The sequence below is a fragment of the Anguilla anguilla genome, chromosome 13 (assembly GCF_013347855.1).
Source record: "Anguilla anguilla isolate fAngAng1 chromosome 13, fAngAng1.pri, whole genome shotgun sequence".
NCBI lineage: Eukaryota > Metazoa > Chordata > Actinopteri > Anguilliformes > Anguillidae > Anguilla > Anguilla anguilla.
In genome coordinates this window covers 1,405,509-1,422,500 of record NC_049213.1, presented here as the reverse complement: position 1 = coordinate 1,422,500, position 16,992 = coordinate 1,405,509, and the positions used below count along the sequence as shown (strand labels likewise).

The 16,992-nt window shown below is 44.9% G+C and overlaps 1 protein-coding gene across 11 annotated transcripts in view; it reads left to right on the top strand.

Annotated features, from left to right (window-relative positions):
- Positions 1-15,340, top strand: part of grip2b (glutamate receptor interacting protein 2b) — a 363,734-nt gene extending 348,394 nt beyond the window's left edge. For all 11 annotated transcript variants that reach the window (XM_035389243.1, XM_035389239.1, XM_035389238.1 and 8 more), the window contains exons 22-24: positions 7,036-7,263; positions 8,501-8,647; positions 13,649-15,340. In XM_035389243.1, coding sequence (XP_035245134.1) covers positions 7,036-7,263; positions 8,501-8,647; positions 13,649-13,834 — 561 coding nt within the window. In that variant the 3' untranslated portion in view covers positions 13,835-15,340. The remainder of the gene's footprint in view (positions 1-7,035; positions 7,264-8,500; positions 8,648-13,648) is intronic.
- The last annotated feature ends 1,652 nt before the right edge of the window (positions 15,341-16,992 follow it).

Genomic DNA, 16,992 nt, shown 5'->3' with positions numbered 1-16,992 from the left:
GTCAGTCAGACATGGTCAGTTACACAGATACGGTCAGTCACACAGTCCGTTACACAATCAGATGCAGTCACTGTTAGATGCAGTCAGTTATACTTTCAGTCAGTCAGATGCAGTCGAGCAGTCAGTCAGTCAGTCACTCAATCAGTCAGACACTGTCACCGTCAGTCTTTTGTATGATGCTGTTTGGCTATTAGGTAATACATTGGCAGAGGCAATCTTAAAATCAGGAAAAACATTTTTAAGCCATTGTGCGTAAACTCTGGATCTGCACTGTGATGCCCCGCTTCATCACATATGATCTCCTGGAGAGCAGGAGGACTCACAGATGAACAGCATGTTTACACAGTATGCACAAGCAGATGCTGAAACCGTTCTAGGTGGGGTGTGTTCAAGTCACACTGCACAGTATGTCTTATGAAATGTGTGATACATTCAGCGGTTCACCAGGCATGTGACCAGGTCTGCTTTCACAGTTTCTCTTATGAGGAAGCTTTTTTTAGACCTGAAGAGGAAAACCTTGTGACTTTCCACTGGACCAGCGAAGCGATGTGCTCAGTCAGTACTGTAGCGCTCCGGGGCAGTCTGTTCTGTTTGGACTGATTCACCCGTTTGTGCTCAGTCAGTACTGTAGCGCTGCGGGGCAGTCTGTTCTGTTTGGACTGATTCACCCGTTTGTGCTCAGTCAGTACTGTAGCGCTGCGGAGCGGTCTGTTCTGTTTGGACTGATTCACCCGTTTGTGCTCAGTCAGTACTGTAGCGCTGCGGAGCAGTCTGTTCTGTTTGGACTGATTCACCCGTTTGTGCTCAGTCAGTACTGTAGCGCTCCGGAGCGGTCTGTTCTGTTTGGACTGATTCACCCGTTTGTGCTCAGTCAGTACTGTAGCGCTGCGGAGCGGTCTGTTCTGTTTGGACTGATTCACCCGTTTGTGCTCAGTCAGTACTGTAGCGCTGCGGAGCGGTCTGTTCTGTTTGGGCTGATTCACCCGTTTGTGCTCAGTCAGTACTGTAGCGCTCCGGAGCGGTCTGTTCTGTTTGGACTGATTCACCCGTTTGTGCTCAGTCAGTACTGTAGCGCTGCGGAGCGGTCTGTTCTGTTTGGGCTGATTCACCCGTTTGTGCTCAGTCAGTACTGTAGCAGTACGGAGCAGTCTGTTCTGTTTGGACTGATTCACCCGTTTGTGCTCAGTCAGTACTGTAGCGCTGCGGAGCGGTCTGTTCTGTTTGGACTGATTCACCCGTTTGTGCTCAGTCAGTACTGTAGCGCTGCGGAGCGGTCTGTTCTGTTTGGACTGATTCACCCGTTTGTGCTCAGTCAGTACTGTAGCCCTGCGGAGCGGTCTGTTCTGTTTGGGCTGATTCACCCGTTTGTGCTCAGTCAGTACTGTAGCAGTACGGAGCAGTCTGTTCTGTTTGGACTGATTCACCCGTTTGTGCTCAGTCAGTACTGTAGCGCTGCGGAGCGGTCTGTTCTGTTTGGACTGATTCACCCGTTTGTGCTCAGTCAGTACTGTAGCAGTACAGAGCAGTCTGTTCTGTTTGGACTGATTCACCCGTTTGTGCTCAGTCAGTACTGTAGTGCTCCGGAGCGGTCTGTTCTGTTTGGACTGATTCACCCGTTTGTGCTCAGTCAGTACTGTAGCGCTGCGGAGCGGTCTGTTCTGTTTGGACTGATTCACCCGTTTGTGCTCAGTCAGTACTGTAGCGCTGCGGAGCGGTCTGTTCTGTTTGGACTGATTCACCCGTTTGTGCTCAGTCAGTACTGTAGCACTGCGGAGCGGTCTGTTCTGTTTGGACTGATTCACCCGTTTGTGCTCAGTCAGTACTGTAGCGCTCCGGAGCGGTCTGTTCTGTTTGGACTGATTCACCCGTTTGTGCTCAGTCAGTACTGTAGCGCTGCGGAGCGGTCTGTTCTGTTTGGACTGATTCACCCGTTTGTGCTCAGTCAGTACTGTAGCGCTGCGGAGCAGTCTGTTCTGTTTGGACTGATTCACCCGTTTGAAATGCAGATTCATCTTTCAGGATTATGTGAAGGACTGTAAGGGCATTGCATTCCACAGAATAATATAATTAGTTCAAGATTATTCTACAATTAAGATTCCAGAAACCTCTGTTAAAAGTGTGAACACAAACTTGAGTTTGAGGAGTTCTCATTTTGTCATAGACTCGCGTTTTAGATTGTATTCTTTCTGTTGAACGAAATTGTTTATGCAAGCGGTCATCATGTAAATTGGCCACTAGGGAGATCTGCAGTTGTTCCTGAATTCCTTGACTATAAGAATGGTAATGGTAATTTGGCCGCTTCATGTCGGCAAAAACTATATAAGTGTTCCATATTCACATTGTGCCAAATTGCAAATTTTTACATAAACAGGGGTGAAACCTTTTCTTAACTGATAAGACTAAAGACTGGGGTGAATAAATAGGCTCCTAATTGGTGAAAGTGTGGACACCTACTAAAACTATCCATTTGCATGACTTCAAAGACAAAGAAAACGATAACGAGCCAAAACAGCATTGTGTTAACATGTGTAAGGAAAAAACATGAATGTAAGAAATTAAACACGTGTTCAGCAACCTTAATTGACCACATGGTTTTGGCTGTAACTAAAACCACCATACACACGGCAACTACAGAGCCACTGGTGCCGGGAGCAACTGCAAAAAGAGTCACTGTCATTTCAGAGCTCTGCTTTGTCTGACACACAGAATACAGTTCTGTGGTCTGATGGAGAATCTCCGTTCAGGTGTGAATCTTTAGATGGATGGATGGATGGATGGATGGATGGATAGATAGATAGATAGATGACTTTATTAATCCCTGGAGGGAAATTCAATCATCATAGCAGCCAGATACATTAAATCACAACACAACAGGTACATAAACATTTCACATTTCCTGATCTATGTGGTCACTTCTGGCACTACGATCTTTACTTCACTCTAGTGTGTTTCTTTTGCACCTCTGCACCTTGAACTAATGCACTTGTTGTACGTCGCTCTGGATAAGAGCGTCTGCTAAATGCCTGTAATGTAATGTAATGTAATGTAATGTAATGTAAACACAAATATTAAAATAAATGAAAGGCAAAGTCCTGATGTGAAAAGAGCAGAGTGTTAAAAACAAATGATAAAAGAAAGTTTTACTCCCGGTTTTTGATATTATGTCTTGAGCATCCTGTGCAAACTTCCCCACTCTGGGCTCGACTCTCCTCATGCTGAAAGAGCCCTAGTGCGGTGTAAAACCACAGAGAGAAGTCCTCTTTGCCCTCTTAATCGAGCGAGACAAACATGTGTGCGTCCCTTCATGACAGACCTTTGGAAAATGCACATGGAAACTCCCCAGTGTCTCCTCACATGGAAACTCCCCAGTGTCTCCTCCAAATGGCACAAACAACAGTGCTGCGCCTGTTTTGGATACAGCAGGAATGTTGATATAATGTACGGGAATGTAATTCCACTGAGCCGCATACAGGCGTTATATTTAGTAACAGTTTAGAAGTTTCTGGATAAGAGTCTGCTTCCTCTGCTGAACAGCTCAAAAGTGCTCCGAGCATTTCCTCTGTTTATGCGACGGACTGGAGTGGTGGATTTTAAAAGCACTGTCAATGATAAGAAGAGATAACCACCGGGGAGCCAACGCATCACAAGGCCTCTAAAAACCGCTGGAGTTTCGGCCGTGAACCTGTCCCCCCGCCGCTCCTGCAGAGCGTTCTCGAGCAGCACTGTTTGCCCTCCCATTTACCCTCCTGCCTGGTGTTGATACACAGAACTCATTCTAAAGGAGTGAAAATGTCCGGAAAGTAAACCGCTGCATTTACAGGGTTATTTACTTTAAGATGGCATGCCTCTGTGAGTGTATTTAGTCTGCACTCCCATTTCCAGCCGTCTCATTCAAATACTGACAGATATTAGCTGTGCTGATATAACACTCTGTGTTACAGTCAGCTCATAGGCGACCATTACGGAAATAGAATGTACTGCTAATGTCTTATATATCATATTATACCATGATCTGGGTGAATACTTGATCCTGATTGGCTGGAAGGTGTGTGAAAAACCACACATCTATGGCAATTAATTCCAGTGAAATGGTCTGATCACTGACATTAAAAAGTTACACTAATGTGTTACTGATGTTAATGTAAGATAATACACTAATGTGTTACTGAGGTAAATATACTGTATGGTGTTACACTTGTGTTACTGAGGTTAATATAAGGTTTTACAGTAATGTGTTACTAACGTTAATATACTCTAAGATGTAACTGAGGTTTATATACTGTGAGATATTATTGAGGTTAATATACTGTAAGGTGTTACTCTGGTTAATAAACTGTAAGGTGTTACTGAGGTTAATATAGAGTAAGGTGTTTCTGGTTAATATACTGTAAGGTGTTACTGTGGTTAATATACAGTAAGGTGTTACTGTGGTTAATATGCTGTAAGGTTTTACTGAGGTTAACATACTGTAAGGTGTTACTGAGGTTAATATACTATAAGGATTTACTGTGGTTAATATACAGTAAAGCATTACTGTGGTTAATATACAGTACTGTAAGGTGTTACTGAGGTTAATATGCTGTAAGGTGTTACTGAGGCTAATATACAGTACTGTAAGGTGTTATTGTGGTTAATATACTGTAAGGTGTTACTAAGGCTAATATACAGTACTATAAGGTGTTACTGAGGCTAATATACAGTACTGTAAGGTGTTACTGTGGTTAATGTACAGTACTGTAAGGTGTTACTGTGGTTAATATACTGGAAGGTGTTACTAAGGCTAATATACAGTACCGTAAGGTGTTCCTGAGGTTAATATACTCTAAGGTATTACTAAGGCTACTATACAGTACTGTAAGGTGTTCCTGAGGCTAATATACAGTGCTGTAAGGTGTTACTGAGGTTAATATACAGTATGGTGTTACTGAGGCTATTATACAATACTGTAAGGTGTTCCTGAGGTTAATATACTCTACGGTGTTACTAAGGCTAATATACAGTACTGTAAGGTGTTACTGAGGCTAATATACAGTACTATAAGGCGTTCCTGAGGCTAATATACAGTACTGTAAGGTGTTACTAAGGCTAATATACAGTACTGTAAGGTGTTACTGAGGTTAATATACTGTAAGGTGTTACTGTGGTTAGTATACTGTAAGGTGTTACTGTGGTTAGTATATCGTAAGGTGTTAGTGTGGTTAATATACAGTACTGTAAGGTGTTACTGAGGTTAATGTACATTACAGTAAGGTGTTACTAAGATTAATATACTGTAAGGTGTTACTGTGGTTAATATACTGTAAGGTGTTACTAAGATTAATATACAGTAAGGTGTTACTGAGGCTAATATACTGTAAGGTGTTACTGTGGTTAATATACTGTAAGGTGTTACTGTGGTTAATATACTATAAGGTGATTGTGTGGTTAATATACAGGACTGTGAGGTGTTACTGAGGTTAATACACAGTAAGGTGTTACTGAGGTTAATATACTGTAAGGTGTTACTGTGGTTAATATACAGTAAGGTGTTACTGTGGTTAATATGCTGTAAGGTTTTACTGAGGTTAACATACTGTAAGGTGTTACTGAGGTTAATATACTATAAGGATTTACTGTGGTTAATATACAGTAAAGCATTACTGTGGTTAATATACAGTACTGTAAGGTGTTACTGAGGTTAATATGCTGTAAGGTGTTACTGAGGCTAATATACAGTACTGTAAAGTGTTATTGTGGTTAATATACTGTAAGGTGTTACTAAGGCTAATATACAGTACTATAAGGTGTTACTGAGGCTAATATACAGTACTGTAAGGTGTTACTGTGGTTAATGTACAGTACTGTAAGGTGTTACTGTGGTTAATATACTGGAAGGTGTTACTAAGGCTAATATACAGTACCGTAAGGTGTTCCTGAGGTTAATATACTCTAAGGTATTACTAAGGCTACTATACAATACTGTAAGGTGTTCCTGAGGCTAATATACAGTGCTGTAAGGTGTTACTGAGGTTAATATACAGTATGGTGTTACTGAGGCTAATATACAGTACTATAAGGCGTTCCTGAGGCTAATATACAGTACTGTAAGGTGTTACTAAGGCTAATATACAGTACTGTAAGGTGTTACTGAGGTTAATATACTGTAAGGTGTTACTGTGGTTAGTATACTGTAAGGTGTTACTAAGGCTAATATACAGTACCGTAAGGTGTTCCTGAGGTTAATATACTCTAAGGTATTACTAAGGCTACTATACAGTACTGTAAGGTGTTCCTGAGGCTAATATACAGTGCTGTAAGGTGTTACTGAGGTTAATATACAGTATGGTGTTACTGAGGCTATTATACAATACTGTAAGGTGTTCCTGAGGTTAATATACTCTACGGTGTTACTAAGGCTAATATACAGTACTGTAAGGTGTTACTGAGGCTAATATACAGTACTATAAGGCGTTCCTGAGGCTAATATACAGTACTGTAAGGTGATACTATGGCTAATATACAGTACTGTAAGGTGTTACTGAGGTTAATATACTGTAAGGTGTTACTGTGGTTAATATACTGTAAGGTGTTACTGTGGTTAATATACAGTACTGTGAGGTGTTACTGAGGTTAATACACAGTAAGGTGTTACTGTGGTTAATATACTGTAAGGTGATTGTGTGGTTAATATACAGTACTGTAAGGTGTTACTTAGGTTAATATACAGTACTGTAAAGTGTTACTGTGGTTAATATACAGTACTGTAAGGTGTTACTAAGATTAATATACTGTAAGGTGTTACTGAGGTTAATATACTGTAAGGTGTTACTGAGGTTAATATACTATAAGGTGTTATTGTGGTTAATATACAGTACTGTAAGGTGTTGCTGTGGTTAATATACTGTAAGGTGTTACTGAGGTTAATATACTGTAAGGTGTTACTGAGGTTAATATACTATAAGGTGTTATTGTGGTTAATATACAGTACTGTAAGGTGTTGCTATGGTTAATATACAGTACTGTAAGGTGTGAGGCTGGTACTCTTCCTCCCTGTAGGCATCCATTATGACCGGCAGTGCCCTCAGTCTGGGTATGGAGGGGCCCAAGGCCCACCCTGACGCCGGGGTCCAGGCCCGGACCAGCCCTGGGCGGAGGGCCTCCCACCCCCACAGCGAGGCCAAGGGCAGGGGTACTCTGCGCATGTCCGAAAAAACGTGGGAGTCGCGCCGGATCAAGGAGGAGATGCAGGAGATCCTGTCCCCCACTCCTCTGGAGCTGCACAAGGTACCGCAACAGACTCCTCCTAGAGCAAGGAGGAGCCCAGCATTGCACGTATACTCCTACATATATCAGGAATATGTGACAGGAAGATAAGGACGTTAGCCTTGTTGTTATGGAAAATAAAATCATAATTACTATATACAAAATGCTGCCTTTACATAATGCAAAAAAAAGGATTTGGAAAATGTGATAATGCATGTAATATTTAGAATGAATCACAAAAACTATGCTTTAAGTGAAATTCTAGTGATTTCCAAAAGCCTCAGAAGGTAGGAAATGGAATTGATCAGCCCCAACACTAACATCAGCATGCTCTCCATCAGAGTGTATCTGCAGAGAGCTCTGCCTACTGCTACAGCCCTGTGTGTCTACTGTACTTCAAACAGCATGTACCCACCACTGGGCAGATTGCTCATGATTCAAAAATACTCTGAAAAAGCTTTATTCATACTCTTGCTAGCAACTGTCCTGTAACCATAAGTAGTAAAGGTCATGAAGAGCAATCGTGTCTATTAGGCACATGGTCAAAAATAATAATAAGAAACAGTAACATGTTAGCCAGTATGTTAACATCTAACATGTAATAATATGATACCATTACGGATTCTAACATTAACATTAAACTGCATTGTAAAGCAGAGTGGAGCAGTTCTCTGGGTGACCAAAGTTCCATAAAGAAAGATATGATGATGAACACTATACCGATCAGCATGGTGTCATTAGTTCGGGAAAATGGGTCCAAGTTGAAAAAGCTGAAGTTATGCTTGATAGGAAGTCATTAGTATTCTGCATTATTTATTTACATTTCAGTGAGATTGAAATTAGCTACAGGTGAATTCTTCCCTAATGTCAGGAAGTATTTTATTTTATAAGTGGATTGCATAACATTCCAGGTTGTGTAACAGAGGTAAGGACCGGTAATATCCCGACCACCAGTATCAGATTCCAATCTTGGAAGCTCGTAGTGTCTGCCAGTTTTTGACGTGTGTTAAATGATTAATTTATCAATGATTGGCTAGAGTCCAAATACCTTGCTCCCAAGGCCTAAATTGGTTTCTGTTTGAAAGGAGACCCTGGACACCTGCAGGCCTTGCAGCCATCTAGGATTTGAGATTGAGACCACAGCTGTACACTGTAGGTCAATGACAAGCCTGTTGGACTGTTCTCATAAATCTGTCCCGAGGCCTTTCGCCCCTACACAGGTCTGGGTGGACCAGTAAACGCTCTTGACTGGTTGCAGGTGACGGTGATGAAGGATCCGGAGAGCGACGACTTTGGCTTCAGCGTTTCGGACGGCTTCCTGGAGAAGGGCGTTTACGTCAACATGATCCGGCCAGAGGGCCCGGCGGAGCGGGCGGGGCTGAAGCCCTACGACAGGATTCTGCAGGTAGCGTACCCCCCAACACACCTGCCCCACCCCCCAACACACCTGCCTCACCCCCCAACACACCTGCCCCACCCCCCAACACACCTGCCTCACCCCCCAACACACCTGCCCCACCCCCCAACACACCTGCCCCACCCCCCAACACACCTGCCCCACCCCCCAACACACCTGCCTCACCCCCAACACACCTGCCTCACCCACCAACACACCTGCACCACCCCCGACACACCTGCCCCACCCCCCAACACACCTGCCCCACCCCCCAACACACCTGCCTCGCCCCCCAACACACCTGCCTCACCCACCAACACACCTGCCTCGCCCACAACACACCTGCACCACCCCCGACACACCTGCCCCACCCCCCAACACACCTGCCTCACCCCCCAACACACCTGCCCCACCCCCCAACACACCTGCCCCACCCCCCAACACACCTGCCTCGCCCCCCAACACACCTGCCTCACCCACCAACACACCTGCCTCGCCCACAACACACCTGCACCACCCCCGACACACCTGCCCCACCCCCCAACACACCTGCCTCACCCCCCAACACACCTGCCCCACCCCCCAACACACCTGCCTCACCCCCAAACACACCTGCCTCACCCACCAACACACCTGCCTCGCCCACAACACACCTGCACCACCCCCGACACACCTGCCCCACCCCCCAACACACCTGCTTCACCCCCCAACACACCTGCTCCACCCCCAACACACCTGCCCCACCCCCCAACACACCTGCCCTACCCCCCAACACACCTGCCTGACCCACCAACACACCTGCCTCGCCCACAACACACCTGCACCACCCCCGACACACCTGCCCCACCCCCCAACACACCTGCTCCACCCCACAACACACCTGCACCACCCCCGACACACCTGCCTCACCCACAACACACCTGCCTCACCCCCCAACACACCTGCCCCACCCCCCAACACACCTGCCTCACCCCCCAACACACCTGCCCCACCCCCCAACACACCTGCCTCACCCACAACACACCTGCCCCACCCACAACACACCTGCACCACCCCCCAACACACCTGCCTCACCCCCCAACACACCTGCCCCACCCCCCAACACACCTGCCCCACCCCCAACACACCTGCCTCACCCCCAACACACCTGCCTCACCCACCAACACACCTGCACCACCCCCGACACACCTGCCCCACCCCCCAACACACCTGCCTCGCCCACAACACATCTGCACCACCCCCAACACACCTGCCCCACCCCACAACACACCTGCCTCACCCACAACACACCTGCCCCACCCCCAACACACCTGCCCCACCCCCCAACACACCTGCCTCGCCCACAACACACCTGCACCACCCCCCAACACACCTGCCTCACCCACAACACACCTGCACCACCCCGCAACACACCTGCCCCACTCCACAACACACCTGCTCCACCCCACAACACACCTGCCTCGCCCACAACACACCTGCTCCACCCCACAACACACCTGCCCCACCCCACAACACACCTGCCTCACCCACAACACACCTGCCCCACCCCCCAGCACACCTGCCCCACCCACTCCCTGTTTAGTCTGCAGGTACCATATGCCCCAACATACCTGCCCCACACCCACCTTACCCAACTCTCCCAACGAATCCACCCCACTCCCAACTCACCCATTCCTCCCAATGAACCCACCCCATCTTCAACTTACCCACCCACCCAATGTACCCTACTTCCAATGTACCTGCCCCATCCCCAACGTACCCTCCCCCCAAAGTACCGCTCCCTGTGGATTCTGCAGGTACCATACGGCCCAACGTACCTGCCCCACACCCAACTTACCCACCCCTCTCAACGGGCCCCCCCCCCCACAACTTACCCACCCCTCCCACAGACCCATCCCATCTTCAACTTACCCACCTACCCCAATGTACCCCACCCCCAACAGATCCACCCCACTCCCAACTTACCCACCCCTTCCAACGGACCCGCCCCATCCCCAACTTACCCCCCCCCCAAAAGTACCCCACCCCCAATGGACCCACCCCACTCCCAACTTACCCACCCCTCCCAATGGACCCACCCCACCTCCAACTTACCCACCCACCCCAATGTTCCCCAACCCCAATGTACCCACTCCATCGCCCAACATACTCCCCCAACATACCCAGCCCCTCCCTGTGGATTTTTCAGATACCACACCCCCCAATGTACATGCCCCACCCCCAAACATATCTGCCCCATCACACAATGTACCCCTAACAACATACCAGCCCCCTCCCTGTATATTTTGTAGATACCTTACCACACTCCGAGTCCCCTCTCTAACATACCCTGTCCTTTTCCTTACATTTACAAGCTCACCACAGCCACCACCAATATGTAGCACCCACCTGGGTGATGCAAGGCAGCCATTTTTCACCAGAATGGTCACCACACTTCAGCTGAGGTGGAGAGGGAGAGAATGATTTTGAGTCAATGAAACTGGGGGATGACCTGGTGGCTAGCTGTGAGAGCCAGGTTGGGAATTTGGCCAGGACACCGAGGAACCCCCTGCTCTTTGCGACAAGTGTCATGGGATCTTTCATAATCACAGTGAGTCAGGACCTCGGTTTAGCGTCTCATCCAAAAGACTGCCACCCTACTGCACAGTGTTCCCATCACTGCAGTGTGTCATTTTAGTTTAATTTCACTTCTTTACATAGCCACCCCCTCCTTGTGCACAAAAGAGCTATTGTGCCTGACCCAGGTGGGCACTACAGATCATAGTGGGTGAGGAGATTTTTCCTTCCTTCATTGTAAAGCTGCTTTCAGATTATGTATGTTAAATACGCGACACGAAGGTCTGAGTACTTTTCTTGCGGCTGTCGCTGTGTTTCCCACTGTCGTGCTGTTAAATATAAACCCAGTCCCAGATATACAGGGTCGGCAACAGCTGTTTGCCAAATGGCGAATTTGCACACTGAGGTCATTGTGAGTAAAAAAAGATCCCACTGTATGGCATTCCACTGGATACAGAGCAAAAGAAGCACATTATTGGCTGCGGAGGCTCGCTCTCCGCTCCATCCTGTGAAAAACAGTTTGTGGAGACGTATTTTTCACTTTCAGCTTGGAGTCCCTACTGGCCTTGAATAGGAGTCTGGAATTGATTAAATCTGTGTAAATTCAATAAATGCTCCGCGTATTAGTATATGAATCAGAGCCAGAGAAAACAAGATTGAGCAGATTGTTAAACCACCGGGAGTTGTGGCAAGTGCAGTCTGGCGTAATAACGGCAATGTTTTTCATCTGATGTATTAAGTTCTTTAAATTTCCTGTTTTTTTTGTTGTATTTTTTTTGCTTTTAATATGTTTGAAAACGCAGAGAATAAGCAGGAAATTTAAAGCCTGCATGGAGAATCTGATACTAGCGCCGGTTATTTGAAATGCATTTGTGTCTTTGGGGAGCTGCTTGGACTTGGACTTGTACTAGAAATGGCTCAAGGAAAGAAAACAAAATTTTTCATGGAACAAAAACAAAAATGGAGAGAACAGTTTTAAGAGTATGTAAGCCAGTTAGCAATGTTATATTTTGTTAAAATGCATATATTTTGTCCTTGCAAATGCCATGCTGCACTCCATCCTTTAAATTTCATACGCTCCGCTTCTGTCACAGGAAGCTCCCTCTTGGGGGAATCTTTAGAAGCTGGAAGTTATTCCTTGGCCGTTCGGTAGTAAAAGCCCCTCCCCTTCCTGGCCTACTAGAGAGGCGAAGTGGGGCCTGTCTGTGAATCCAGACGAGAACCCCAGAAGCATCTCTCCCAATTTTCCCATGGGCAATTTTTCTAATACGTTTTTTCCAAAATAAGGGTTCACTGGAACTTATATCCTACCAAGTGCGCTAAGATGAAGTAATAGCTACTGATAAAGTAAAAGCAACCTCCTCATTTGGGCAAAGGTACAAGCATGTGGCACAATTTAAGAAGCTACAGGTCCCTATACTAGAGTATACTTTGAGTATTTTGCCACAGCCATTAGTCGCTACCCTGTCAAGCTTTCAATAAAATGATAGTTGACAAATACTTTTTGTAAATAAATATTGTTAAGTATACTGTATTCTGTACATAGCAGTCCATTTACAAAAAGGAAATTACTTTTGCATCAGCACCAGCCCCACTGACAGGGAGTGCCTGATTTTAGCTATCTTACATGACTGAAAGAAAGCAACTCTAGATATTTATTTATGTGCATGTTAAATCAGGATCAGTGGTAATACCAAGGTTTTTTACAACCGTATTTGGTTCAGCCAAACAAACATCACAGTTTAGAGTAAGAGTACACATATTCTCTCGTAGTATTTTGGGACCTAAAACCAACATTTCAGTCTTGTCAGAGTTCAGGAGCAGAAAATTATAAAGCATCCAAACCTTGAAATCTACAATACAGGCCTCTAACTGTGAAAGGGGCAGTGCTTCGCCAGGTTTAATTTTGGGTGATATATTTTATTTGTTCAATTAGTTTAGAGAAAAAGGCAGATCTAGCACATGCCATAGCTTGTTTGTATTGAAGGAGGTTATCTTTCCATGCAATACAAAAGACTTCTAGTTTATTTGACCACCATGTTCGCGCCAATTTTCTTGTGGACTTCTTCGGGGCCCGGGTGGTGTCATTGTGCCAAGGAGTGTGATTTTTCTGACTAAAGCTTCTTCTTATTAGAGAGGAAACCATATCAAGTGTGGTTCTGAGAGTAAGAGTTAACTGGTTAGTCAATTGGTCCAGTGATACTTTAGCTTGTTCTACACTGGAGAGGAATGACTCCAGAAGCATATTTATAAACTTAGGAATGACCTTGGGTTTAATGATCGACTGTAGTAGTGTCTAGGCTCAGAAAAGTCACAAAATCTGGTGACAAAGTCATTCTCATTTCCATTTCATAGCAAGAGAGACCTAACTGATTGGTTAAAAATTTGTTTTTACATTTGTAAGATTAGCATTGGCAACATTTTTTTTTTAAACTGATCTTTTGTATCTCACAGGTGAACCACGTCCGGACCCGGGATTTCGACTGCTGCCTGGCTGTGCCCCTTATCACAGAAGCTGGGGACAAGCTGGAGCTGGTAATCAGCAGAAACCCCCTGGCGCAGGCATCTTCGGGACAGCCTCGGGACTGCCAGGACCCCTCAGCCACACTGCCCAACAAGACCAATACTATGGATCTGTAACCACGGCAAAGGATCCACCAATCACAGTGACCAGAACTCACTGCACTGAAAACAGTATATCACCAGAACAACTCATACATCCTGTCTTGCAAATCTTTGGCAAGAACATCCTGTTTTCAAAGTGCTTTTTTAAAAACTTTTTACTTATTACTTTTTAATGTTGTTTTTGTGTGTCTCCTCTCGCCAGTGTCAAAACACCTTTTGAAAACAGTAAGACCGAGAAAACATTGGACAAACTTGCTGGAATCGTTGTATTCTTCTGAGCCACTGGTAGCAAACTTAGCGACAGTAGGAACGGGGGGAAGGCCGTTAAAACGGGAGGATGCCCCCTGCTGTTCAGAGAGGAGGCCGGGGCCAGAGTAACAGAGCTGCTGTCTGTCCCTCGAGTGCAGACTTTGAGTCCCTTTTGGGATCGAAGGCCATCCATGGGAGCCATTGTGACGTTGTAGTTTTTTATAGCACGCTCTTTTTCCAATGTGTGTGATTCTCTTTCTGATTGGACCATTTGAATTACACAAGCAACTTATTTTGTGGCTAAAAGGTACTTGAAGACGTGGATTGAGGAATGGCTTACACACATTTGCGCAGTGTTTTAATTATGACGATGAGCACATCTCTTTTTTTATATTTTGTTTAAGTACATTTATTTAAGTACCTTTCCTTAAATACAGAAGGCCGCCCCCCTGGCTCGGGCCACCTTTGTCCCGTTCTGACGCGATGGGGTCTGCTGAGGCTCAGGACACATTGTGTCCTTTCCAAATGAATGCAGGCCGGCACTCGTTACTGCTGCCAAGTATTGCAAGCGCTTCCCGGCTCTATTTTAGCGTGGCCTCGCCGACGCTGGCGAGCGCCCGTAATACCTGCGCATGCCACACAAGCTCACCCACGTGCAGCTCCAGCACAGCTGTTCTCAGGTCACTCTGAGGGGAACTGATAAAAAAAAACACTTTACCCTGCCCTCACAAATGGGCATCAAAGGATGGTCATAATAATAATAATAATAATAATAATAATAATAATAATAATAATAATAATACATTGTTATTATTATCTGCTAAGCAATTATTTGATTCCAAAATGTAAATCACCTATGGTGATTTTTATGGCATCTTTTATGGCAAAAGGGTTGTCAATGTCAAGGTTATATACAAATATATAGCCTAACCTAATGCTATATATGTTATGCTATGTATAGAATAACATAATGCTATATTTAGCAGAACATAGTGGTATATACTGTATGCTATGCTACATATGCATAACGTAATGCAGAGAACATGCCATTCAGCTTCACAATGCTCACAATTTTCCTACCACTAAAGTGTACCTAGTGCTCGGTTTATCTACCAACTAGACAGTATCTAGCACCATATCAAGCTGGCAAGCTGTTCCACACAGTGACAAAACTCTGTGTGAAAAAAAACTTCCTAATGTCTGCATGGAATTTACCTTTTGCTAATTTCCATGTATGCCCCCTCATTCTACTAACAGAACTCAACCTGAAGAGTCTCTTGTAGTTCACTTTGTTAATCACCTTTATGAATTTAAAAGCCTCATTCGAATCACCCCTAAGTCTCCTTTTACTTATCTCTTAGCATCTTAAGTCTTTCATACCAGGAACCAATTTGGTTGCCCTTCTTTGAACCTTTTCCAGAGCCTCTATAGCCGCGTTTCCACCGCAGGAACTATACCCCGGAACTAGGAACCTTTGGAGGAACTCAGTGCGTTTCCACCGCAGGAACTAGGGTCTAAATTTAGTTCTGGGGGCTTTGTTTTACCCCCCAAAAGGTTCCTGCTCGGGGGGTAGTACTTTCCGAAAGTACAGGAACCTTTTGGGGGGAGCTTGCAGCGCTGAACATTTCTGATTGGTCGAGTACTCGTAGCATTTTTTGTGTGTCTATTTTCAGGAGCCATGTTTAAAAGTATGCAGGCGCAACCCGATTTATTTTCATAATAACTTCAAATCAAACTTGTATGTTATGCGGCGCAGTAGCCTACTTTTGGTTATAGCCAGCCAACGTCTTGGAATTATAACGTGTGCTCTTCTGTTCTTTTCTTGCTTTAGTAGCCTATTCGTTTTATAAAATGCTAAGCATTCGTGCTGGGACAGCATATTACGTACTAAAACATTCAAACGGATTAATTCGGTTGCTGAATATTTTCTTCCGGATTTTCTTTGTTAGCCCGTTGTAATTGACTCAAAACGTTTGATACAGTTATGTGAGGTATGCGGTAGTTCTACGTAATTCACATTGGTGATACAGTAAAAGCAAACTGGAAATCACCTTCCGCACTTTTTGTCATGGTAAAATAACAGGCTAATTCTAGTAATCGTACCTTTAGCTTTTTCAGACTGCCGTAATTTTACTCTGCCATTCTTCAATTCCACAAAAAGACCAGGAAGACTATGGACTAATTTATGGTGCATGGTTCGCATCTGGAGGGCACACTTCGCTGCTCGGCTAGCAGTAACTTCGAAGGAAAACGAACGGTGGCTGTACCACTACTAATTTAAATCTTCACGCAAGTCCGAGTTTTCGTTCTATTCTTGTCATTTTGCGATTAGCCTATATAGAATTGACGATGAGAAAGTAAACAAACAGCAAATTGTTTACAACGTGTGCATGTTTTCTGCTGTTGTTGCCAGTTATATTGGAAATGTGAATGCATTCTGTCGCTTCGGATGTCAAGACATGAAAGCGAATGTTCGCATAAAAACATAATGAATGTGTTTGAGAGGATATATAAAACAGTTACAATCTGACTATTGTTCCAGGTGATTAAATCGATAAAAATCAATAAATACAAAAGTAACCATATACAGTCATTGTTGGTAGCCCGTTGTATATAAGTGGAATAAACCCCTCCGGGCTGTCCCGGTTATTAGAAAATAATGTAGGCTACTTCGGTGGTAGTATGGGGTTACAGAAGAAATCATATGACAGATGGACCGACGACAACGTCGCTTTTTCATACGTCAGTGGGCTAATTTGCCTAATCTTCGCGGGACTTTAGACCCCGGTGGAAACGCAGACAACCATTGGCTGAAGGAACCTTTTAGTTCCTGGTAAAGTAATTCCTGGGACTGAAAGTTCCGGGTAATTTTGGTGGAAACGCGGCTTATATCTTTCGTGTAGTATAGTTCCCAGAACTGCACA